The 25,774-nt window shown below is 37.1% G+C and overlaps 1 protein-coding gene across 5 annotated transcripts in view; it reads left to right on the top strand.

Annotated features, from left to right (window-relative positions):
• The window catches only part of ZFYVE16 (zinc finger FYVE-type containing 16), a 59,742-nt gene that overhangs the window by 4,344 nt on the left and 29,624 nt on the right, over window positions 1-25,774 (top strand). For all 5 annotated transcript variants that reach the window (XR_004056348.1, XR_004056347.1, XM_010386013.2 and 2 more), the window contains exons 2-7: window positions 10,330-10,438; window positions 13,171-15,416; window positions 16,929-17,025; window positions 20,111-20,272; window positions 22,285-22,427; window positions 25,000-25,378. Coding sequence is in view for 3 of the 5 variants with exons in the window: in XM_010386013.2 (XP_010384315.2) it covers window positions 10,369-10,438; window positions 13,171-15,416; window positions 16,929-17,025; window positions 20,111-20,272; window positions 22,285-22,427; window positions 25,000-25,378 (3,097 nt within the window). In the remaining 2 variants the exon portion in view is untranslated. The remainder of the gene's footprint in view (window positions 1-10,329; window positions 10,439-13,170; window positions 15,417-16,928; window positions 17,026-20,110; window positions 20,273-22,284; window positions 22,428-24,999; window positions 25,379-25,774) is intronic.

The raw sequence follows: 25,774 nt of genomic DNA, 5'->3' as shown, positions 1-25,774 counted from the left end.
CTGTTTCCTTTTTTTCTTCACGGCACTATCTCAGCTCAGGCCTTCATCTCTTACCTTAACCATTTTAGGTGTCCCCTTGCTATTGGTTTTGCTGGTTTTCTGGTTAATCTTCCATGTTACTGCCAATTTTTGTAATCATGAAGAGATTTTTGAAAGCCATTTTATTGTAAATATTATGAAGAAGTTTTCTTAAATCTAAAAATATATAAATAGCCAAGTGAGTAAAAACCTAAAATAAGTTATATGTACACATAAATAAACCTATTAAAAGGAAGTATATCTTATATTTCTTTTATGTCTTCTGCTGGATATGGTAGCTTGTTGGCACAAAAAGTACGTCCTGATTGATTTAAATGGGAAATGTATACAGCTTAATGAGGTTTCATGTTAAAACATTTCAGTATACTATATTTACATTGTCATACCTTTTACAATTATATTATCTTTTTCATATCTTTCTTGGCACCTCAAATAACTTAATGCTTAGTAAAGCATTGCTATATAGATAGAAATGTTTTGTAAGTAGATGTTATTTAATGAGTTCCATAATTTATTTCTAAAAAACTCTCTGACTTTTACTAAAAAGAAACTACTTCTAGACCTTTCAGTTTTTATGCTTTATTCATTAAATACATCCTATATTCAGAGTTCCTTTACTACTACTTTTTACTATTGTGTTTATTTTAAATTTAATGTTTATATTTATCAAAGGGATATCTGTTCATAAAGAGTCAAATAATACTTCAAGGATTATAATGAAAATATGTCTGGGTGCAGTGGCTCATGCCTGTAATCCTAGCACTTTGGGAGGCTGAGGCAGAAGGATCACATTAGCCCAGGAGTTTGAGACCAGTCTGGGCAACATAGTGAGACCTTGTCTCCACAAAAAATAAACAAAATTAACTGGGTCGTGGTGGCACACACCTATTGTTCCATTTACTTGGAAGGCTGAGGTGGGAGGATTGCTTGAGCCCACAGAGGCTATAGTGAGCTGATACCGTACCACTACAGTGCAACTTGCGCAACAGACTGAGACCCTGTCTCAAAAAAGAAAAGAGGGCCAGGCGTGGTGGCTCACGCCTGCAATCCCAGCACTTTGGGAGGCTGAGGCAGGCGGATCACCTGAGGTCGGGAGTTCGAGACCAGCCTGACCAACATGGAGAAACCCCATCTCTACTAAAAATACAGAATTAGCCGGGCGTGGTGGTGCGTGTTTGTAATCCCAGCTACTCGGGAGGCTGAGGCAGGAGAATTGCTTGAACCCGAGAGGCGGAGGTTGCAGTGAGCTGAGATCACGCCATTGCACTCCAGCCTGGGCAACAAGAGCGAAACTCTGTCAAAAAAAAAAAAAAAAAAAAGAAAGAGGAAAACAACAATCTTCTGCCCCAGTACCCCTGAATCCCATTCTCCAGAAGCAGTCTTTCTCAATCAGTGCTTTCTGTGTGAATCACTGAACAAGAAAAATGATTTGAGCAACTATTTTCTTAATTCTCTCAAGGAGGGTATATAGCTAATATGATAGATGCATAGGAGAGAAGTTAGTTTTTTACATAAAATGGAAGCCTTAGGGCATTAAAGATTGATTCTCTCACCGGACCTTAATTGAGAAAGGCTGCTCCAGAGTCAGTGACTTCAATTCCTTATCACTTCCAGTTTTTAAAAATAACATATTTAGATATATGGCGACGTCTCCTTCCCATTCTCATCCTAATGCAATTTAAGGTATCGTTTACTAATTTCCTATTACAGAAGATGGGAGTTTAGGTTTTTTGCACCAACTCCTACCTTTAAACACTGCATTTCACTTCTCTGCCTTCTCTATTACCAGATTAGTTATACGTTAACTTTTAGTTATTTGGTGTTTACCTCATTTTAACTATGTAAATGTTGTATGTAGCTGAACCAGGTAAGTGTGAGATTGTTTCCTTTCTTGTATAATTTTTGTTTTTCCTAGTTAATAATCATCTTCTTTTGTACATGTACCTTTTATGTTTCTTTATAAATATATGTTTTATATCTTTTTAATGTGTCTTTTGTATTCTTTATTTGATCTATTAACCTCTTGAACCAGATACGTCAATCTCCTCTTAGTAGAATCAAACACATCTGAAAATCTGTTGGTTTTGTAACATCTTTCCTGTAATGTGCTGGTCATCCTGCCTCCATCTTGATGGGTTGCTCTCTAGGCCTATTGCACAACTGTCTTCCTGGACTGCCCTTTTACAGTCATCTGCGAATTGCATTTGTCTCTTCTGTGTGAGTAGCCTCTTTACTGGATTTCAGGTTTTCCTTTTTCTTGGTGTCTCCCTTATATTGGCAGAGTACATCTTTCAGTAGCTTCCTGAGAAAGACTGAATGGGATGCACATATTTTTGGTTCTTGTATGTCCAAACATTTTTTATTTAACCCTCACATTTATAACCAATCCTTTGATTATGACCTGTTATATCTCTATGGAAGCTTTTACACTTATTCAAGAAGTATGTATTAAACACATTTTATGTGCTAGGCACTGGCCAAGACATTTTGAATATATAGGTGAACAAAAATACAAGATTCATGTCCTTGTGGAGCTTAAAGTTAGGGAGAAAGGAGTTGTTCAACCGCAAATATAATAAATTATACAAAACATTGGGAGTTTGTAAAGTACATAACTGCTTTAGAAAAGAAAAAAAGGAGAGCAGGATGGGGTGGGAAGTTCAGGAATACTGGGGAAAGGAGAGGTAGGGGATGCAGACTTTAGTATTAAATAGGGTGATCTTCCCTTCAACCATTCAGGTATTCTGAAATTTCACAATGATGTTGGTTGGTAAGAGTTACTCATTCATGTGCTGGGCCCCAAATGGGCCCTTTCCATTTGGAGACCATATCTGTGGTGTTTTATTTGGCAATTTCTTCTTTCACTCCCTTCCTTCTTTCTGGATTTCTTTTATTAGAATATTAAACCTCATTAGATTGATTCTCTGATTTCTAATATTTTCTCTCCTGTTTTCCATCCCATTCTTTTTGTTCTGATTTCTAGGATAGTTTCTCAACTTTATTTTCTAACACCTTGATTGCATTTTTAAAAATGAACATTTTATTTTGGAACAGTTTTAGATTTACAGAATCACTGTAGACCGTATAGAGTTCCTATATACTCCATACCCAGTTTATTATTAACATCTTAGATTAATATGGTACATTTGTTATAATTAGTGAACCAGTATTGATACATTATTAACTAAAGGCTATACTTTATTCACATTTCCTCATTTTTCCCCTAATACACTTTTTCTGTTCCAGGATCCCATCCAGGATATCACATTACATTGAGTAGTCCTGTCTCCTTAGGCACCTCTTGATTGTGATAGTTCTCAGACATTCCTTGTTTTTGATGCTCTTGAAAGTTTTGAGGATTACTGGTCAGATGTTTTGTAGAATGTCAGTTGGAATTTGTCTCATGTTTCTCTCATTGTTTTTTTTAATTTTAATTTTTATTTTTGGGATGGAGTCTTGCTCTGTTGCCCAGGCTAGAGTACAGTGGTGCGATTTTGGCTCACTGCAAGCTCCGCCTCCCAGGTTCACACCATTCTCCTGCCTCAGCTTCCAGAGTAGCTGGGACAATAGGTGCCTGCCACCATGCCTGACTAATTTTTTGTATTTTTAGTGGAGACGGGGTTTCACCGTGTCAGCCAGGATGGTCTCGATCTCCTGACCTTGTGATCCGCCCGCCTTGGCCTCCCAAAGTGCTGGGATTAGAGACGTGAGCCACTGCACCTGGCATGTATCTTAATACTGAGTTTTCCTATCTATGAACATGGAATATGCCCCATTTTATTTAGTGGTTTTTTTTTTTTTTTTTTTGAGACAAAGTCTCGCTCTTGTCCCCTAGGCTAGAGTGTAATGGTGTGATCTCGGCTCACTGCAACCTCCGCCTCCCTGGTTCAAGCGATTCTCCTGCCTCAGTCTCCCAAGTAGCTGGGATTACAGGTGCCCGCGACCAAGCCCAGCTAATTTTTGTATTTTTAGTAGAGACAGGGTTTCACCATGTTGGCCAGGCTGGTCTTGAACTCCTGATTTCAGGTGATCTGCCCACCTCGGCCTCCCAAAGTGGCTGGGATTATAGGCGTGAGCCACTGCGCCTAGCCTTATTTAGTTTTTCTTTTCTTTCTTTTTTTTTTTAATCAGTGTTTTATACTTTTGCACATATAGACCCTATATATATTTTGTTAGATTTATAACCTAAGCATTTTGTTGTTGTTGGTTTTCCACTCTGTTGCCCAGGCTGGAGTGCACTTGTGAGATCTCTGCTCACTGCAGCCTCGACCTCCTGGGCTCAAGTGATCATCCCACTTCTGCCTCCCAAGTAGCTGGGACTACAGGTGTGCACCACCATGCCTGGCTAATTTTTTTGTAATTGCAGAGGTGAGGTTTCACTATGTTGCCCAGGCTGGTCTTAAACTCCTGGGCTCAAGGGATCTGCCCGCCTCGGCCTCCCAAAGTGCTAGGATTACAAGTGTGCAGTATTTCACTTTTTAAAGGTGCTCTTATAATGGTATTTTAAAGTCCAACTTCCAGTTGTTCATTCAAATGCAAGTGACTTTTGTGTACTGATCTTATATCCTGCAACCTTACTATACTGAGGACATTTTTGGGGTCAATTTTTGGGTATTTTCTACATAGAGAATTATGTAACTGCAAATTGCAAATAGAGACCATTTTATTTATTCTTTTCCAAACAGTATACCTCTTGTTTTCTTTTCTCATCTTATTGCACTAGCTAGGGCTTTCCGTATTATATTGAATGGGAGTGATGAGAGAAGATATCCTTTTCTTGAACCCAATCTTTGAGGGAAGGCAGTTTCTTATTAAGTATGCTATTAATTGTAGGTATTTTGTAGATATTCTTTATCAAATTGAAGAAGTTTCCCTCTACTCATAGTTTGCTAAGAGTTTTTCTCATGAATGGATATTTTTGTTTGTTTGTTTGTTTTGTTTTGTGTTTTTTTGAGATAATCTCGCTCTGTCTCCCTGGCTGGAGTGTAGTGGCATGATCTCGGGTCACTGCAACCTCCGCCTTCTGGGTTCAAGCGATTCTCCTGCCTCAGCCTTCCAAGTAGCTGGGATTACAGGTGCACACCAACACGCCAGGCTAATTTTTGTATTTTTAGTAGAGATAGGGTTTCACCATGTTGGCCAGCCTGGTCTATAACTCCTGACCTTGTGATCTGCCCGTCTCAGCCTCCCACAGTGCTGGGGTTACAGGAGTGAGCTGCCGCATCCAGCCTGGATATTGTTTTTATTTGCATCAATTTATGTGATTATATATGTCTTCTTTAGTTTGTTAATATGGTAGATTACATAGATTAATTTTCAAATGTTGCACCAGCCTTGCATACCTGGATAAATTATATTGGTCATGATATATAATTTTTTTATACATTGTTGGATTCAATTTGGCACCATTTTCTTGAGCATTTTTATATCTGTTCATGGGCAACATTGGTCTGTAGTTTTCCTTTTTTGCAGTGTCTTTATCTGGTTTTGATATTAGGGTAATGCTGGTCTTATAGTATAAGTTAGAAGTGTTCCCTCTACTTCTTTTTCCTGGAAGAGATTATAGAGAATTGCTATTATTTTTTCCTTAAATGTTTGGCAGAATTCACCAGTTGATCCATCTGGATCCATCTGGATTCACCAGTTGATCCATCTGGATCTGGTGATTTATTTTTATGGAAAATTATTAATTATTGATTTAACTTTTAAAATAGATGTAGGGATTTTAGGTTATCTGTTTCTCCTTGTATGACTTTTGGCGGTTTGTATCATTTGAGGAATTGGTTCATTTCATCTAAATTACCAAATTTGTGGGCAGAGTTGTTAATAATATTCCTTTATTATCCTTTTTGGCATCAGTAGTGATGACTCCTTCTTTATTTCTGAAATTGGTCATTTGTTTCTCTCTTAATTAACTGGGTTTATCAATTTTATTCATCTTTTAAAGGAATGAGTTTTTTGTTTTACTGGTTTTCTCTATTTGTCTATTGTTTTCCTGTTTTAAATTTCATTTATTTCTGCTCTAATTTTTATTTTCCTACTTGTTTTAGGCCAAAATTGTTTTTGTTTTTCTAGTTTCCCAAGGTGGAAGCTTATTAACTTTAGATTTTTTTTCTTTTACTTTTTCTTTTGAAATGAAGTGTCACTCTTGTTGCCCAGGCTGCAGTGCAATGGCCGGATCTCGGCTCACTACAACCTCCACCTCCCAGGTTCAAGTGATTCTCCTGCTTCAGCCTGCCGAGTAGCTGAGATTACAGATGCCTGTCACCATGCCCAGCTAATTTTTGTATTTTCTAGTAGAAATGGGGTTTCATCATGTTAACCATGCCGGTCTCAAACTCCTGACCTCAGGTGATCCACCCACCTTGGCCTCCCAAATTCTTTTTCAATATATGCATTTTTAGTGCTGTCACTGTCCCTTAAGCAGTGCTTTCACTGCAACTCACAAGCCTTGCTTGAATTTTAAGATTTCTGCAATCAAGTTCCATGATCTTTTTTGGTTCTCTATATAGTTCTTACTTATGGCTTCGTGTTCCTGTTTCATGGTAGCATTGCTTTTTTGTCTCTGAGAATATTAGTTTCTTTGAAGTTTTATTATGCCTCTTGCATTGTGTCTTCCTCCAAATTCCTTTTTTTTTGTTTTTGAGACAGGATCTCGCTCTGTTGCCCAATCTGGAGTGCAGTGGTGTCATCTTGGTTCACTGCAACCTCTGTCTCCCGGGTTCAAGTGATTCTCCTGCCTCAGTTACCAAAGTAGCTGGGATTACAGGCATGCGCCACTATGCCCAGCTAATTTTTGTACTTTTAGTAGATATGGGGTTTCACCATGTTGGCCAGGCTGGTCTTGAACTCCTAACCTCCAGCAGTTCACCTGCCTTGGCCTCCCAAAGTGTTGGGATTACAGGCATGAGCCACCACATCTGGCCTCCGAATTCCTTTTGTTTGTTTGGTGTCTGTTTATTTTGTGCACTCTTCTGTGTGTATGGTATAACCACAGTTTAAAAATTGAAGCAAAAAAAGGTAACATGCTTTATTGAATTAAGATGCCATACCAGTGTTACTGAAAATTCTTCTGAAGTGTACCTGTTAGTTTTAAGTTTGTTGCCAGCACAATTATTGTTCATTTGAAAGTGACCTTTTCTCTCTGGTTATTCTATCTTTGGGGTTTAGTAGTTTTACAGTAGTGTGTCTAAATGTGGATTTCTTTTTGTATTGTTTGGTATAATTTGTTACCTGTATCTGTTGAGTTAGCTTTTTCATCAATTCTGGAAAAACTCCCAGCATTATCTTTTCAAATATAGTTGTCCCATGCTGTCTTTTCTCCTTATAGTACTCCATTCTCATTTTATCATCAATACGTTTTAACCTAGTTTTTGTATTTTTCTCTTCCTCGTCCCTCTGGGCATTATTTGAGGTAATTTCTTCAGATAGGTCTTCGATGTCATTCAGTTCTCTCTTAAGCTCTGCCTAATTTTCAAGCCCATTTTTAAAGTATCTCTTTTTTGTTTATTTATTTATTTTTTCTGGACCTCAGATGTCCTTAGTTGATGGCACACAATCATAGTTAGTTCTTGTAAAGCCCTGTCATTCGTTTGTTGTCTTTTACCCCCATTTCCTATTCCTAGTCCCCATGCCAGGTAGCCAAACAGATGTGTTTAATAATGTATATTCTTTTGTGTATATTTATTATTACAAATTTGTTTAGTTTTATTGTATTTTTAAAAAGTAACAGTTTGCAATGGATTAGAAGTGTAAGAAAAATACTTACCATAGGCAGTTTGAGGAATGTTGCTGTACAGTGTTTCACCTTCCAGATTAGCTTAGCTGATTGCTTTCTTTTTATGTCATTTAACTTGTTCCTTATGCTTGACTTTCCTGTAAACAAGCAGTTAGTTTGATTACATTCTAATTCAATTTTTTTAGGCAGTAATATTTTTTAGGTGATACTGTTCTTCCACATTTATTGATGGTGAAATTGATTGTTGGGTTTGGACGTGTTGACTTGATCCCACCGTTGCAAAACTCCCCATAAACCTTTTCCTCTAGCCTTTAAACATCCATTTATAGCCATTGCCTAGTCTATTTATTGCATTAGGGATTATGAAGAGATGAATTAAAAATTTTTAATATCCTTTTGCATTTATTCACTGGAATTCTTACCTAAAGAACTTTTCATCAGTAATTATTTTGTTATTAAGTATATTTTGTAAATAAAGGGCAGGATAAATTCATTTTTTTAGTGACAAAGCTTTATTGAAATATAACAGAGAAGGCTTAATCACATCATATACCATGCTCGTGAATTGGAAATTTCAATATTATTAAGGACAGTGTTCCCCAGATTGATATACATATATATTTTTTTTAATTAAATTAAATTTAAAGTTCCGGGATACATGTGCAGGACTGTGCAGATTTGTTACATAGGTAAACATGTGCTATGGTGGTTTTTTGCACCTGTCAACCCATCACCTAGATATTAAGCCCCACATGCATTAGCTATTTATCCTGACGCTCTCCCTTCACCACCCCCCACCCCAGTAGGCCCCAGTGTGTCTGGTTCTCCTCCCTGTGTCCACGTGTTCTCATTGTTCAGCTCCCACTTATTTTAAGTGACAACATGAGGTGTTTGGTTTTCTGTTCTTGCATTAGTTTGCTGAGAATAATGGCTTCTAGCCTCATCTGTGTACCTGCAAAGGACATGATATTGTTCATTTTTATGGCTGCATAGTATTCCATGGTGTTATATGTACCACATTTTCTTTATCCAGTCTATCATTGATGGGCATTTGGGTTGATTCCATGTCTTTGCTATTGTGAACATACACATGCATGAATCTTTATAATAGAATGATTTATATTCTTTTGGGTATATACCAGTAATTGGAATTTGCTGTGACAAATGATCTGCCTAATTCTAGGTCTTTGAGGAATCGCTACACTGTCTTTGTGTTGAAGTGTTCCTGTTTCTCCACAGCCTCACCAGCATCTGTTGTTTCTTGACTTTTTAACGATTGCCATTCTGACTGGCCTGAGATGGTGTCTCATTGTGGTTTTAATTTGTATTTCTCTAATGATCAGTGATGTTGAGCCTTTTTATGTTCGTTGGCCACATAAATGTCTTCTTTTGAAAAGTGCCTGTTCATGTCCTTGGGTAGGATAAATTCTTGATTTTTTTCCCTTAATTGATCAATTTTTAGAGTAATTGGTTAGTGCCCTGCTACCCCTCCAGTGAGTGGTATGTTTTGTTTTTGTCTTTAGTATTATTTTATCTTTTTTTTTTTTTTCCAAATCTATTTGATTTATGTTTAGTCCTTTGCAGTCTTCATTCATTTGATGCTCACTTGTCCCATTTAAGCCGGTGCCCTTCAACTTGACTTTTGTCCTTTTGATATTATCCCATTACTTATTGACAGATTCCTGTGAGGTTTCTCAGGCTTATTTGGTGTAGTTTCTGTTCCAGACCAGAGGTTTGCCTACTTTTTTCATCTTTTCATCAAACTAACTTTTAGTTTTCTTGTGCAACTCTCTTGTATGCTTGTTTTCTTTTTTTTAATTTTTGTTCTTAGTTTATTAGTTTTCAGTCTTCTTTTGTCAGGAGCAGTGTCTCATGCCTGTAATCCCAGCACTTTGGGAGGCTGAGACGGGCGGATGACTTGAGGTCATCAAGACAGCCTGGCCAAAATGGTGAAACCCTACTCTTCTAAAAAAAAAAACCCAAAGTTAACTGAGCCTGGTGGCACACACCTATAGTCCCAGCTACTCTGGAGGCTGAGGCAGGAGAATCGCTTGAACCTGGGGGATGGAGGTTGCAGTGAGCGGAAGTAGCACTACTGCATTCCAGCCTGGGTGACAGAGCGAGACTCCATCTCAAAAAAAAAAAAAAAAAAAAAGTTCAAGTCTCTAAGTATCTCTTGAAGTACCACTTTTACTGAATCCCAGAGTTTTTATGTGCATGTTTTTATGTGTTTATAGTTTCATATGTTGTATTTATAAGTAGTTTTAGCTTTCCATTTTGAATTCTTCTTTGACCTATGAGTTGTTTAGGTAAGTGTTTAAAAATTTACAATAGTTTCTATATGCAAATATTATGTTGTTAGAGTTGGTTTTCATGTCATTTTTACATATACAGGGGCAATTTCCCCAACTAAATTGTGTATTCCTTAAAGCAGCACTCTTAAATTTTATTTCTGTGTCAATTTCTTGACTGTTTTTCCTGGCATGGAATACATGGGATAATATTTATGTTACAGAATTAAATGAAATATTATTATACTTTTTATTTTTTAGGCATACAAGAATTAAATTCTGAGTAAGTCTACAGGTAGGATGGACAGTTATTTTAAAGCAGCTGTCAGTGACTTGGACAAACTCCTTGATGATTTTGAACAGAACCCAGGTTTGTTGATTTTCCATTTTTGCCACTAATGGGATTTTAAAATATCTGTAATTAAGTTATCTCAGGTATATAGTAATATTAGCAAAATTTTCTTTCAATTTTGGTCACATTGTTATCTTCTGCAAAAAAGTTCATTTATTTCATAATAAGATGTTAGTTGATTCTTAGACTGAATGGGACCCATAGCCAGAAACAGAAGTAAGGAATCTAGAAGGTTTTTTTCTAGATACAAATTAGCTATAAGAAAGTCCTCTTCTCTTGGCCAGGCGCGGTGGCTCAAGCCTGTAATCCCAGCACTTTGGGAGGCCGAGACGGGCAGGATCACGAGGTCAGGAGATCGAGACCATCCTGGCTAACATGGTGAAACCCCATCTCTACTAAAAATACAAGGAAAAATTAGCCGGGCGAGGTGGTGGGCGCCTGTAATCCCAGCTACTCGGGAGACTGAGGCAGGAGAATGGCGTGAACCTGGGAGGCAGAGCTTGCAGTGAGCTGAGATCCGGCCACTGCACTCCAGCCTGGGCGACAGAGTGAGACTCCGTCTCAAAAAAAAAAAAGAAAAAAAAGAAAATCCCCTCCCCTCCCCTCCCCCCTCCCCTCCCCTCCCCTCCCCTCCCCTCCCCTCCCCTCCCCTCCCCTCTTTTTGAGACAAAGTCTCACTCCATCACCCAGGCTAAAGTGCAGTGGCACAGTCAGCCTCACTGCAGCCTCAACCTCCTGGACTCAAGCATTCCTCCCACCTCAGCCTCCAAGTGGTAACACAGGTGCATGCCACCATGCTGGCTGATTTTTCAATTATTTGTAAAGACAGGACCTTCCTATGTTGCCCAGGCTCATCTTGAATTCCGGGATTCAAGCAATCCTCCTGCCTCCGCCTCCCAAAATGTTGGGATTATAGGCATGAGCCATGTGCTTGGCCCGAGAAAGACCTTTAAAACCAACATATGAACAAGCTAAAAGCAACCTAAGAGTTCTGCATAAATTGGTATTTCATTACAATAAGAGATGGTATTTTATTTTATTATTATTTCTTTTTTGAGATGGAGTTTCACTGTTGTTGCCCAGGCTGGAGTGCAGTGGTGCCATCTCATCTCACTGCAACCTCTGCCTCCCAGGTTCAAGCAATTCTTCTGCCTCAGCCTCCCAAGGAGCTGGGATTACAGGCGCCCGCCACCGTGCCCAGCTAATTTTCGTATTTTAAATAGAAACAGGGTTTCACCATACTGGCCAGGCTGGTCTCGAACTCCTTGTTATCCACTTGCCTTGGCCTCCCAAAGTGCTGGGATTACAGACGTGAGCTACTGCTCCCAGCCTAATTTTTGTATTTTTGGTAAAGATGGGATTTCACCATGTTGGCCAGGCTAGTCTTAAACTCTTGGCCTCAGGTGATCTGCCTGCCTCAGTCTCCCAAAGTGCTGGGCTTATAGGCATGAAACACCACGCCTGGCTGGTATTTTCTGTAAAATGAAGACTAGGAAACTGGAAGATAGAACATAGAGGTTAGATTGTTTTTCAGCTCTTCCTTAGTCTGGTTTTTATAGTGCAACTGAGTTTCTTTTTTTTCCTGAGAGACAGGGTCTTGCTCTTTCACCCTGGCCGGAGTGCAGTGGTACAGTCATAAGCTCACTGCAGCCTTGAATTCCTGCGCTCAGGCAATCCTCTCACCTCAGCCTTCTGAGTAGCTGGGACCACAAGTGTGCGCCACCATGCCTGGCTAATTTAAAAATATGTATTTTTTTTTTTTACAGATGGGGGTCTCACTGTGTTGTGGGCTGGTCTTGAACTCCTGGTCTCAAGTTATCCTCCCACCATGGCTTCCCAAAGTGCTGGGATTACAGTTGTAAGCCACCATGCCTGGCCACAACTAAGTTATTTTGAGTGGAATTTTTATCACTTATGATATCTGCATTCAAAAGTAAAAACTAGAAAGTACTTTAAAATCAAATAAACATAGCTTTGGGTTCTCTCTCCTGCTGCCTTGTGAAGAAGGTGCTTCTCCTTTGCCTTCTGCCACGATTGTAAGTTTCCTGAGGTCTCCCTGGCCATGCAAACTATTGGCTTATTTTATCTGGATGTGGCTGTGGCCACCAACAGCTCCAGATTCACACTGCCCCCTGAGAAGTGTCCTTCTTCCTTTCTTCAAATTCAGAATATCAGGAGAATGCCTCTAAGTGGCCCAGCTTGAAACAATCACATGCCCATCACTATGGCCATAGTGTGTGATGCTACTACAATTGGCAACATCAGTTAGAACACCACAGGGGAGCAAGGGTAGGATCCAGGTGATAGAAAAATGAACAAGTAGAAAGCCAACTTGAGGAGTCCTCCCAAATAAAGGAAAGATCAAGATCAAATTATTAGAGCAACTATGCATGAGATCAAGATCTAAGAACGTTCATTTATTCAGTCAGTCATTTCTTGAACACTTAAGTTTCAGGAACTATTCTAAGCAATGGGGGTATAAGTCAGAAAAAAAGAGACAAGGTCCCTGCACTTGTGACACTTACTTTGTGGTTGAAACGGCCAACAATCATAAACAAGATAATTTCAGATAAAAATAAATGCTGTAAAGGAAATAAAAAAGTAGTTTTGGAGGTTATTTCTGCTTTGCAAAAGGATAATCTGTGTTCTTTAAAAAAGCTTATTTAGTTTAGAAGTTTTGGGAAACATAATATGTTTAATAATTGTTATTTGATTTGAGTCTCCTGAATAACACTGTTTCTCTATTTCAGATGAACAAGATTATCTTCAAGATGTGCAAAATGCATATGATTCTAACCACTGCTCAGTTTCTTCAGAGTTGACTTCCTCACAGCCAAGTTCATTGCTCCCAAGAGACCAACAATGCGTTAATAGTTGTACCTCATCAGAAACAAGCTATGAAACGAATGAGAGTTCCCTCAATGAAAAATCACTCAAGGGACTTACTTCTATACAAAATGAAAAAAATGTAACAGGACTTGATCTTCTTTCTTCTGTGGATGGTGGTACTTCAGATGAAATCCAGCCTTTATATATGGGACGATGTAGTAAACCTATCTGTGATCTGATAAGTGACATGGGTAACTTAGTTCATGCAACTAATAGTGAAGAAGATATTAAAAAATTATTGCCAGATGATTTTAAGTCTAATGCAGATTCCTTGATTGGATTGGATTTATCTTCAGTGTCAGATACTCCTTGTGTTTCTTCAACAGACCATGATAGTGATACTGTCAGAGAACCACAGAATGATATCAGTTCTGAATTACAAAATAGAGAAATCGGAGGAATAAAAGAATTGGGTATAAAAGTAGATACACTTTCAGATTCCTGTAATTACAGTGGAACAGAAAATTTAAAAGATAAAAAGATCTTTAATCACTTAGAACCAATTGTTGATTTTAACATGTCATCTGCTTTGACTCAGCAAAGTTCCAAAATGTTTGATGCCAAAGACAAGCTACAACACAAGAGCCAGCCATGTGAATTACTAAAAGATGATGGCTTAGTAAAAGAGGAAATAGATATGGCAGTCATAACCGCTGCAGAATGTTTAAAAGAAGAGGGCAAGACAAGTGCTTTGACCTTCAGCCTTCCAAAAAATGAAGATCTGTGCTTAAATGATTTAAATTCAAGAGATGAAAATTTCAAATTATCTGACTTTTCCTTTCAGGAAGATAAGACTGTTATATTTATAAAACAATCTGCACAAGAAGACTCAAGAAATTTAGACCTTAAGGATAATGATGTAATTCAAGATTCCTCTTCAGCTTTACATGTTTCAGGTGAAGATTTACAGTCCTCATTGTCCTGTCTTCCCGTACCTGGGTCTATGTGTGGATCATTAATTGAAAGTAAAGCACAGGGTGATTTTTTACCTCAGCATGAACATAAAGATAATATACAAGATGCCGTGACTATACATGAAGAAATACAGAACAGTGTTGTTCTAGGTGGGGAACCATTCAAGGAGACTGATCTTTTGAAACAGGAAAAATGTAAAAACATAGTCCTTCAGCCATTAATTGAAGACAGAAAGATAGATCCTGACCAGACGGTAATCAGAGTTGCGTCTTTGGATGGTGGTGACACCAATTCTACAGTTGTAGAATCTCAAGAGGGGCTTTCTGGCACTAATGTCCTAGAGTCTTCCGATTGTTGTGAAGGTTTTATTAATACTTTTTCAAGCAATGATATGGATGGACAAGACTTAGATTATTTTAATATTGATGAAGGCACAAAAAGTGGCACACTAATTAGTGATGCTGAACTTGATGCCTTTCTGACAGAACAGTATCTTCAGACCACTAACATAAAGTCTTTTGAAGAGAATGTAAATGACTCTAAATTGCAAATGAATCAGATAGATATGAAAGACTTAGATGACGGAAACATCAATAATGCATATTTCAATCCAGAAGCAGGAGCTATTGGGGAAAGTCATGGTATTAATATAATTTGTGAAACAGTTGATAAACAAAATACAATAGAAAATGGCCTTTCTTTAGGAGAAAAAAGCACAATTCCAATTGAACAAGGGTTACTTACCAGTAAGTCTGAGATTACAAATGAATTATCAGTCTCTGATATTAATAGTCAGTCTGTTGGAGGGGCCAGACCTAAGCAATTGTTTGGCCTTCCATCAAGAACAAGGAGTTCAAAAGACCTGAATAAGCCAGATGTTCCAAATACAATAGAAAGTGAACCCAGCATAGCAGATGCCATTGTTCCAGTCACTTGCGCTGTGGATTCTACAGCTGATCCTCAGGTTAGCTTCAACTCTAATTACATTGATATAGAAAGTAATTCTGAAGGTGGATCTAGTTCTGTAACTGCAAATGAAGATTCTCTACCTGAAAACACTTGCAAAGAAGGCTTGGTTTTGGGCCAGAAGCAGCCTACTTGGATTCCTGATTCAGAAGCTCCAAACTGTATGAACTGCCAAGTCAAATTTACTTTTACAAAACGACGACACCATTGCCGAGCATGTGGGAAAGTAAGTTATAAAAATCTTTAAATCTTTTGTTCTTTTGAGACATTTTAAACAAATATAATATGATAGAAAAGGCTGATTAACAGATAATTACAAGATTGAGTTAGTTTAAAATCAGTGTTTTTCATCTACCAGTCAGGGAAATAAATAAAGCAGTGTTACTTTGCGGATTGGTTGATAGTTGAATAAATGTTACATTGTCGGGGCATTAATTACATGCTGGGAAATGAGAAACAATTATTTAATTACTAATTTTTGTGACATTTAAGAATATTTGTTCTTATCTCTGTAATATTGACACGTTAAATATTCCAGATTTGGTCAGATTCCGCTTTGTCCTCAAACATTTAATTTCAAGACCAATCTACAGCTAGTGTTGTGATCAGTGCCCAGGGAAACACTCCAGAGCAAATTGGCTTCCACAGGGTTCAGAATTCTGAGGCTGACCTTGAGTTCTGACTGGTAATAGTCAAGATAAAAAGACTGTCTATAAATTCTAAGGCTTGCCTATAGAAATCCTATTACATTTTTATTGAGATTTTTCAGTAATATGTTGGTTTCAGATCAGTGCTATTTTTTTTAACAAAATAATATTTTACTTTAAAAAGTTTTAAATGAAGAATTACAGAGAACTTTTAATATTGTAAACTTATTCATTAAAGATAGTTTTTGTTCCCTTTCCAATGAACAGAATTGATTTAGAGGAACTCTCCTTATCAGAAATATGGTATCAAATTGTAGAAACTACATTTAAGTTACAAAAAAAAAAAAAAAAAGAATCATTTAAGAATTCCACCTATGATTATGGTGATTAGGAAACGATTTATATAATAAGGAAAAAGAGTTTTGGTTAATTAGGTTTAGGACCTCTCCACACTGCCTCCAGTAGGTGTAAGTATTATTATTATTATTTTTTTTTATTATTATACTTTAAGTTCTAGGGTACATGTGCACAACGTGCTGGTTTGTTATGTATGCATACATGTGCCATGTTGCTGTGCTGCTGCACCCATTAACTCGTCATTTACATTAGGTATATCTCCTAATGCTATCTCTCCCCCCCACCCCACGACAGGCCCCGGTGTGTGATGTTCCCCTTCTTGTGTTCAAGTGTTCTTATTGTTCAATTCCCACCTATGAGTAAGAACATGTGGTGTTTGGTTTTCTGTCCTTGTGATAGTTTCCTGAGAATGATGGTTTCCAGCTTCATCCGTGTCCCTACAAAGGACATGAACTCATCCTTTTTTACAGCTGCATGGTATTCCATGGTGTATATGTGCCACATTTTCTTAATCCAGTCTATCATTGATGGGCATTTGGGTTGGTTCCAAGTCTTTGCTATTGTGAATAGTGCCACAATAAACATACGTGTGCATGTGTCTTTATAGCAGCATGATTTATAATCCTTTGGGTGTATACCCAGTAATGGGATGGCTGGGTCAAATGGTATTTCTAGTTCTAGATGGTGTAAGTATTCTTGAAACAAAAATAAATTTGATATTTTATTCTTTATAGGTATTTTGTGGTGTCTGTTGTAATAGGAAGAGTAAACTGCAATATCTAGAAAAGGAAGCAAGAGTATGTATAGTCTGCTATGAAACTATTAGTAAAGGTGAGTATTAACTTGATGTATTTTCTTCCAGTAATTGAATATATGTTAAAATTAATTGGATTGTGACAAAGATAAACTTCTTTATTTTCTTAAGGCAAGGACCTAGTGTTGAATTATCTGGCTTAGGTGGGACATCCCAAGGCTTGGTTTCTCTTCTTTTTGTTCCACTCTCACAATTAATACTACCAATCTGGAAAGGAAGCATTCAGTTTCTGGAGTGGCAGTTCATTAACTTTTAACAGGTACCAAGTCCCTAAATGCTGCATTTCATCTGCCTATTTGTTTTTGTCATCATCATTGTCATGTTCATCATCTTAATCTAAAGAAACACTTGTAGATACCTACCAATAAGTAGTACTCAATATTATTTATTAATAGCATAGGGCAAGATAATAGTTCAAACCCTATAGAAAATAACAACCTAAAATGATAGTACAAGATAAGGTGGTAATATTTATGATTTTATAAATTCATAGGACTGCCACACTATTTGCACATTTTTGTCTCATTATCTTTTTTTGCTTTCTCAACTTTAGAATTTTGCATATGTATACTTCCCATTATTTCTTTGGCTCTCTAATTAGCTACAGTTATTAGCAGTAGTCCTGGTGGTCTTTGAGTTCTCACAGGTTTTGTGTGTGTGTGTGTGTGTGTGTGTGTGTGTGTGTGTGTGTGTCGTGTTTTTTTCCCCAAGTCCATGTTTATTCTTTTGAGTACCACTTGGCATTTTCAAAGATTCGTTGACAGTTTAATTCCCGGCAAATATTACTTGGGCCTTTTTTGACCAGACCTGTGCACTACCTCAGTCACTGCTTCCTGTTAGCCAGGGGAATGAATACCTGATAATAATCTGTTTTTCTCTTTTGAATGAAGATAACTTTTTTCAGCAATTTTCCAAAAAGTTCTGATATCAGTCTGTTAGCCTGAGGTAAGCTGCTTTTCTCCCTGCTGTTGACCTCTGCTCTGGAAGATAACAAAGTGTAAATCTTTTTATGTTTCCATGTTACCGCCATTGTTTATGAAGAGGTCAGTTTAAGTGCTTATAGTTGTTTTTTTTTTTCTTATGCTGTTTCAGTAGCCTAGAAGATGACTGCTGGTGCTGTTAGCCAAGGCAATCTGCTAGAATTCAGAAATTTTAGAGCAAGCTCCCACATAATTATCTCCCCCACTTAAAAAGAAATTAAACATCTATGAAGATTTGAAACGTTATTTATGTTGACAGGTCAGATTTTTGGGTGAGCATTCAGACATATTTTGACTTTAAGGGTCCAGGAGGGGAGAAGATATGATCATTAAAGAAATTCAGTAGAATACTGAAATCAAGCTTTGGTTTATCAAATAAAATACTGTGGAATTAGTTTATTTAGTTATCTGTTTAAATTTATTCTATTTTGATATAGCATATAGTTTCATTTACGGTGCTATTTATTATTAATTTATATGCCACAGGAAAGCATAAATAAAAGTTAACATCAGCTTTAGGGTTGAAAATAATAGAAGTGATCATTTAAAATAATGGTATCAAATGAGAAGAGAAAGATGGTTCATGGGTTGTAAGACACATTACATGAAAGATTGGAAGAAAAAGAATTTGAATAGAGATAGTAGGTAATGAGAAAGCTGTCCTGAGATTATGTGAGTTTCAAGGAAGCGCACATGTGAATGTCAGTAAGTAGATTTGAGGCAAGTTAGAAATTACTTTGAAATCGAGAGTAAGATGTTTGGACTTCACTTGGTTAATGGAAGCCATTTTATGAGTGCCATCATTCAGTGGCACTTGAGGAGGATTGTTTTAGCAGTGGCAACATTTATAGCAGATCAGTTTGGAGAAATGCTGAAGGGAGAGCTATCAATGTACCTTGTTTTTTGGATGAAGAATCACTCAACAGTATTTAGGCACTAGTCTGCATTCTGAAGCTCAAGCTGAGAGCAAAATAGAAGCTATATTCTCATGAAATTTATGAATGTATGTAGAGATGGATAGTAAACAAAAAGATATCAGATGGTGATACTACCTTAAATTAAAAAATTTAAAAACTATAAGAGTGATAGATAGTTAACAGATTAGTGGCAAAAGGAATTTTTTTTTTTTTTTTTTTTTGAGATGCAGTCTCACTCTATCACTCAGGTTGGAGTATAGTTGTGCGCTCTTAGCTCATTGCAGCCTCCATCTCCCAGGTTCAAGCAGTCCTCCCACCTCAGCTTCCCTAGTAGTTGGGACCACAGGCACACACTACCACGCCCAGCTTATTTTTTGTATTTATGATAGAGATGGGGTTTCACCATGTTGCCCAGGCTGGTCTCAGAGCAATCCTGAGCTTAAGTGATCTACCCGCTTTGGCCTCCCAAAGTGTTGGGATTACAAGCGTGAGCCACTGTGCCTGGCCTTAGGTAGTATTTTTTATAATGTTGTCAGAGTAAGGCTTTATGGTAATATGACATGTGAGCAGAGTCTTGAAGGAGGTGAGATAATAAAGCTGTGTGAGTATGAGAAGAACATTCTAGGCCAAGGGACTAATAGGAGCAAAGATTTTAAGCTGTAGGAGTACTTACTTGAAGAACAAGGAGGTCTGGGTGGCTGGACCATAGCGAATGAGTGGGATTGTAGTGAGAGATGAGGTCAAAGAGGTAACTGGGAAAGTGGAGGAGGTAAGGATGAATTATGCTGGGTCTTGTGAGCCATTGTAACAACTTAAATTTTCACTTTAGTTAGCCATTAAAAGATTTTAAACAGGGGAATAATGAGATATGATTTATGTCTAAAAGAATCTCTCTAAACTATGTTGGAAATAGTCTCTAGGGGTACAAGGATGAAAACAGAGACAGTCATGTTAAATAAGGGTTATTCTCTGTAGATATCAAATATACACCTTAGATATAATATTGAAATAACTTATTGGTAGCTTATCAAAGTGGCATGCTGCCAACTCAGACAGTATCTTTGCCAAGTGCTACTTCTTTTTCTTGATTAGCCATTTCTTTCTTTCTCCTTACAACTTGAAAAATAGAATATTTATTGAAATTTACTTTGAAGTAAATTACAAAAACATCTGAGATTTTAACACTATTGTTTTCCCCTTTATAGCTCAGGCATTTGAAAGGATGATGAGTCCAACTGGTTCTAATCTTAAATCTAATCATTCCGATGAATGTGCTATTGTCCAGCCTCCTCAGGAGAACCAGACGTCCAGTATACCTTCACCAACAACTTTGCCAATCTCAGCACTTAAACAACCAAATGTTGAAGGTAATAGAAGAAAATGCTGTGTCTAAGACTAAAGATAAATTATCAAAATAGAAATTCTCTAATGTAGCCAGAAATTCTCTAATGTAGTCAGGAAACAGAAACCAGATTAGATATCAAGAGGGATTTAATACAGGGAATTGGTTACACATGCAGCCTGGGAGACTGGAAGGGCATAAAGGCTGTGCTCAAGTGCCTCAGCAATTAGTCACTGCAGTCAGCAACCAGCACAACTGGACTTTGGGGCTACAAAAGGGGAGAGGCTAGAGCTCAGTGTAGGAGCACCAGGAGGTGTTTGGATCTCAGATGTGAGAGTCAGAAACCGTGGTCACAGCACCATCAAGAGGCCTCATAGAGTTGGTGCTCAGATGACTGAAGTAGAGCTCCAGATTTGATGTTAGGAGTACTGAAAATCATGAGTCTAGCAGCTGTATCTAGCGGTGTTGCTGCTGCAAAGATCCTGGCAGGATCCAGAAACAAAGAATTCCTTCTCATTTCTTCCCACCTTATGGTCTCCCACCAGCGCCTGCTATTGGAAAAAGCTGACCAAAGCCAGTAACGAGAGTCTGGGAATTGCACTTTCCAGACTTCCAACCTGGCATCCAAGAGCCCAGTTTAGAGGGTGAGCTTAGGTTTGAGAGGCGATAGGTAAATAATTGTTCTATCTCCTTTTCCTTAAAAACCTATTTGTAGTTGTGTATTTTACCACAGTAATAATGTTTTTTAAATCTATTTTTAAATCATTGAGTTATTGCTCCTTTTTACAACCCGTCATCAATTAGCATCTTGAGTAAGGCACATGTATGTCTTTACATATGAATTATTAGTATCTTACATGCTGGAAAAAAACCATAAATGTCAGATAATGGCAAATTTGGATCCTTCTATTTTTGTGGACTTCTCTTTTATTACTCAGTAACTATTTTCCATTTATTATAATGAAATAAGGAGACTCAGCATTATATGGTTGTATATTATAGCCTAAAGATGAATAATTTGTTTGAAAATATGTACATATTCTTATATTGATAACCCAAATGATTAAATTATAAAAATGTTGCAAATACAAGAAAGGTATGTTATTTAATATGTCTACCTACATTACAAAAAATATATATATATAATTCCAATTTTTTCAGAGTTATGTTTATTATGTTCTGGAAAGTAGACATTGAACCTTTTTTTAAAAAAAATATTGTTCTAAAATCATCTGGCAGAGATTTTCATAACCTTTCTCTGTGGATGCTTTGTAAGAAAAGAGAAAAATGTTTATGCTGATGTCTAGTTATTTCCTTCAAATTTGGAAGGAAATAATAAGTATTGATAAAATTCAGTATCTGCATTATAAGAACAAAAAATATTATACTTCTCTTGTTAAATAAAAGTAAGAAATGTCCTGTGATATTAAGACATTTCAAGTGATCCTGTTATCTTTTTTGAGGTTTTTAAATTTCTTTTTTCTTTATATATATATATATATATATATATATATATATATATATGAGGAATATATAGATAAGCAATATATATATATATATGCTTCAGTCTACTCCACTTTTCATCACTGTACCTTAGTCCCTAAATTTTATTCAGTCTCCACTCCGTACTCACAAAAACTTAGTCTCAATAATATAGGCTTTAAATCTTCCTTCCCCATTGTCTTTAAGGTGTAATCTTTCCTGTCTACTCCTCTTCAGAGTGATTCCCAGAGCCACCTCTGGTCTAATATGCTCTCAAATTATATAGATCTCCTGTCCATTCCTTTTCATAGTATATGATTGCCAAGGCCATTCCTGGTCTAATATGCTCCCTTTGTATGAATTAGATAGAAACAGACTCCACTCAGGGTAGAGGGATCACAAAAGGCTATTTCTCTAGACCTTTGTAGCCCTGAGAATTCAGGGATTGCCAGTGGATAACAAAAAGCTTTTGAAAACGTTTCCTGATCTATTTGGCATTAAATCATTGTCATATTACCAGATTAAAATGTTTTACTTTTTCAATTGGGATTCTAGGACTGTGCTCCAAAGAACAGAAGAGAGTATGGTTTGCAGATGGTATATTGCCCAATGGTGAAGTTGCAGATACAACAAAATTATCGTCTGGAAGTAAAAGATGTTCTGAAGACTTTAGTCCTCTTTCACCTAATATGCCTGTGGTAAGGAATTCAAAGAATAACTTATTGACTAAATAAAATTTTATTTCGTAGATAATTCCTGGTGTGATTATTAAAGTACTTTTTTTTTTAAAAAAACTTTGAGCTTCCTAAAATAAGAGATGTATTGATATAGTGAATACATTTTAGATTTTATCGCCTTAAAAAAAAAAGAGAGATAGTCTTGCTGTGTTGTCCAGGCTGGAGTGCAGTGGCATAATTACCACTCACTCCTGGGCTCAGGTGATGCTTCCACCTCAGTCTCCCTAGTAGCTGGGATTACAGATGTGAGCCACCATGCCTGGTTTAGACTTTACTGTTTAAAAAAAAAAAAAGATTTTTTTTAATTACCTTTTTTTTTTTTTTTTTTAAAGAGACATGGTCTCACTATTTTGCCTAGGCTGGTCTCAAACTTCTGATCTTTAGTAATCCTCCCATCTCATCCTCCTGAGTCATTGAGATTACAGGTATAAATCACCACACCTGGCAGATTTTACCTTTTTTTTTTTTTTTTTTGAGATGGAGTCTCTGTCGCCCAGGCTGGAGTGTAGTGGCGCAATTTCAGCTCACTGCAACCTCCGCCTCCCGGGTTCAAGTGATTCTCCTGCCACAGCCTCCCGGGTAGCTGTGATTACAGGCATCCACCACCACACCTGGCTAATTTTTGTATTTTTAGTAGAGACGAGGTTTCACCATGTTGGCCAGCTGGTCTCAAACTTGTGACCTCAAGTTATCTGCCCATCTCGGCCTCCTAAAATGCTGGTTATAACAGGAGTGAGCCACCGCACCTGGCCCAGATTTTACTTTTTTAAATGTCAGTTTAAGGGACTGGTTCTCACACTTTCGGCCTCAGGACCCCTTTATACTCTTAAAAGTTATTGAGCACCCTAAAGCACTATAGGTTTCGTGGGTTATACCTATTGATAATTACTATATTAAAATTAAAATTCAGAAATTTAAATATTTATTAACTAATTACAAAATATTTTGTAACTAATACAAAATATTACATGAAATAATATTTTATGAAAAAATTTTTTCAGAACAAAAATTTAGTGAGAATAGAGGCATTGTTTTGCCTTTTTGCCAATTTCTTTAATGCCTGACTGACATATTCAGACATCTGGTTTTATATTCTATGTGTTGTGATACATTTTTTTTTGGTTAAATTATATGAAAAAAATCGTAGGACCACACCAATTCCCTGAAAGGGTCTTGGAGACCCCAGGGATCTCTAGACCACATTTTGAGAACCACTGGTTTGGGGAAATGTAACAGATTTAGTAATTTAATTTATACTAATATCTATTTAGTTATTTTGAAACATTCAAGAAAGTATGTGATGATGATACTTATGCTTGCATTTGCCTAAATGTGCTAGGTGTTAAACATAAGATATATAATACAGAATCCCAGATCACTAAGAATTCTCATTGTAAAGTGGCACATACTCATAGAAGCAAGTATAAATGTATGAATTAGTAATGTTTTATGCATTAAATAGATTTATTGAGCATCTACTCTGTGCCAGTCACCTGGGTGATTCTAGCTACATATATATATTAGAAAAGATGGATACTAGGTTGGCCGCGGTGGCTCACCCCTGTAATCCCAGCACTTTGGGAGGCCGAGGTGAGTGAATCACCTGAGGTCAGGAGTTCGAGACCGCCTGACCAACATGGCAAAACCCCGTCTACACTAAAAAAATACAAAAATTACCCGGCTGTTGTGACGCATGCCTGTAATCTCAGCTACTAGGGCAGGCTGAGGCAGGAGAAAATCACTTGAACCCAGGAGGCAGAGGTTGCAGTGGGCCAAGATTGCGCCACTGGACTGCAGCCTGACAACAGGGTGAGACTCCATCTCAAAAAAAGAAAAAAAAGATGGATACTTACCGGCCCTGTTGCTGTTTGTCAAGAGTTCATGAGCTACACTTTACAAATAGCTGTAATTACCATGGGTATGTTTCCTAGCTAGCACCTACTGTCAATCTATATTAATGAAACTCTGAACAGGCTAGTAAATATTGAGTTCATAAATGGTTCTTATTTCATATTGACTTTGTACAGTCTAAAAAGAAAAAGGCTTTTTTGAAATAGTCTTTATGGGTAGTTTATTCCAGGTGGTTACTCTTGTGGAATATAGCTAATGCGCTGCTTCCTAATCCACTCCCCTCCCCTTCTTCCTGCCTTGTCCCTCCTCCCTACCCACCCAAGGGTTTTTGGCTATCATAAGAAGGGGAGAGCCTTGGATTGAACTAAGCTTGCTCACTGTGTGATGTGGTATGGGATCTTGAAGTTCTTCTTGCCTCATTTTTTCCAGTCTTAATATTAAGTCATTAATACCTACCTGAGCATGCAGTAAAACTAAAACTTTATACTTCTAAATACGTTATGCTCCTGAATTTGAAGAATCAAAATGGTACTGTTTCTTGGGAAATTTGACTTTAAGAGAATTTCTGAACCCATTTTGGTTTTATTCTTACTAAAAAGATGTTTGGCTATAGTGATCTCATTTCATAGTTGAACAGAGAATATGAACTGATTTGTTAATTTTTTTATTCCATGTTTTACAGACAGTAAACACAGTGGATCATTCCCATTCTACTACAGTGGAAAAACCAAACAATGAGACAGGAGATATTACAAGAAATGAGATAATTCAGAGTCCTATTTCTCAGGTTCCATCAGTGGAAAAATTGCCTATAAACACAGGAAATGAGGGGTTGCCTACTTCTGGTTCATTTACACTAGATAATGATGTTTTTGCAGAAATTGAAGAACCATCTAGTGCTACTGTTGCCTTAGTTAACAGCAATTTACCTATTGCTGGTATTTCAGATTATAGGTTACTGTGTGATATTAACAAGTATGTTTGCAATAAGATTAGTCTTCTACCTAATGATGAGGACAGTTTGCCCCCACTTCTGTTTGCATCTGGAGAAAAGGGATCAGGTAGGAGAGCAGTTATTTAAATTTAAAAAGATTAAAAAATATATATTGATGAATTTTGTCTGTGACATATGAAATGGATTTTTTTAAAACTTTACTTTGGTTGCAATATGTACTAGGGTTGGTAACTTGTTTACAGAAAGTCTTACTATATTAAAAACAAATTCTAAAAGTATTTGAACTTTTATGATCCGTTTATCACATCTGGCTCCCTAATTTCAAATGACGCAAACTCCAATACAATAGGGAAGCTCATAGAGTTTTAGTCTGAAGAAATGTTTCCATTGTATTAGAATTTTGGCACTCTATTAATATTTTTTTTTTTTATGAGCATGATACCTGAAGAAAAGAGCATTAGATTGGATGGCAAAGCTAGGAATTTTAGTTCCTTGTCTGCTA

The sequence above is a fragment of the Rhinopithecus roxellana genome, chromosome 3 (genome assembly GCF_007565055.1).
Source record: "Rhinopithecus roxellana isolate Shanxi Qingling chromosome 3, ASM756505v1, whole genome shotgun sequence".
Lineage (NCBI taxonomy): Eukaryota > Metazoa > Chordata > Mammalia > Primates > Cercopithecidae > Rhinopithecus > Rhinopithecus roxellana.
Note: the sequence above shows the minus strand (reverse complement) of the source record. Positions and strands in the feature narration are given on the sequence as shown.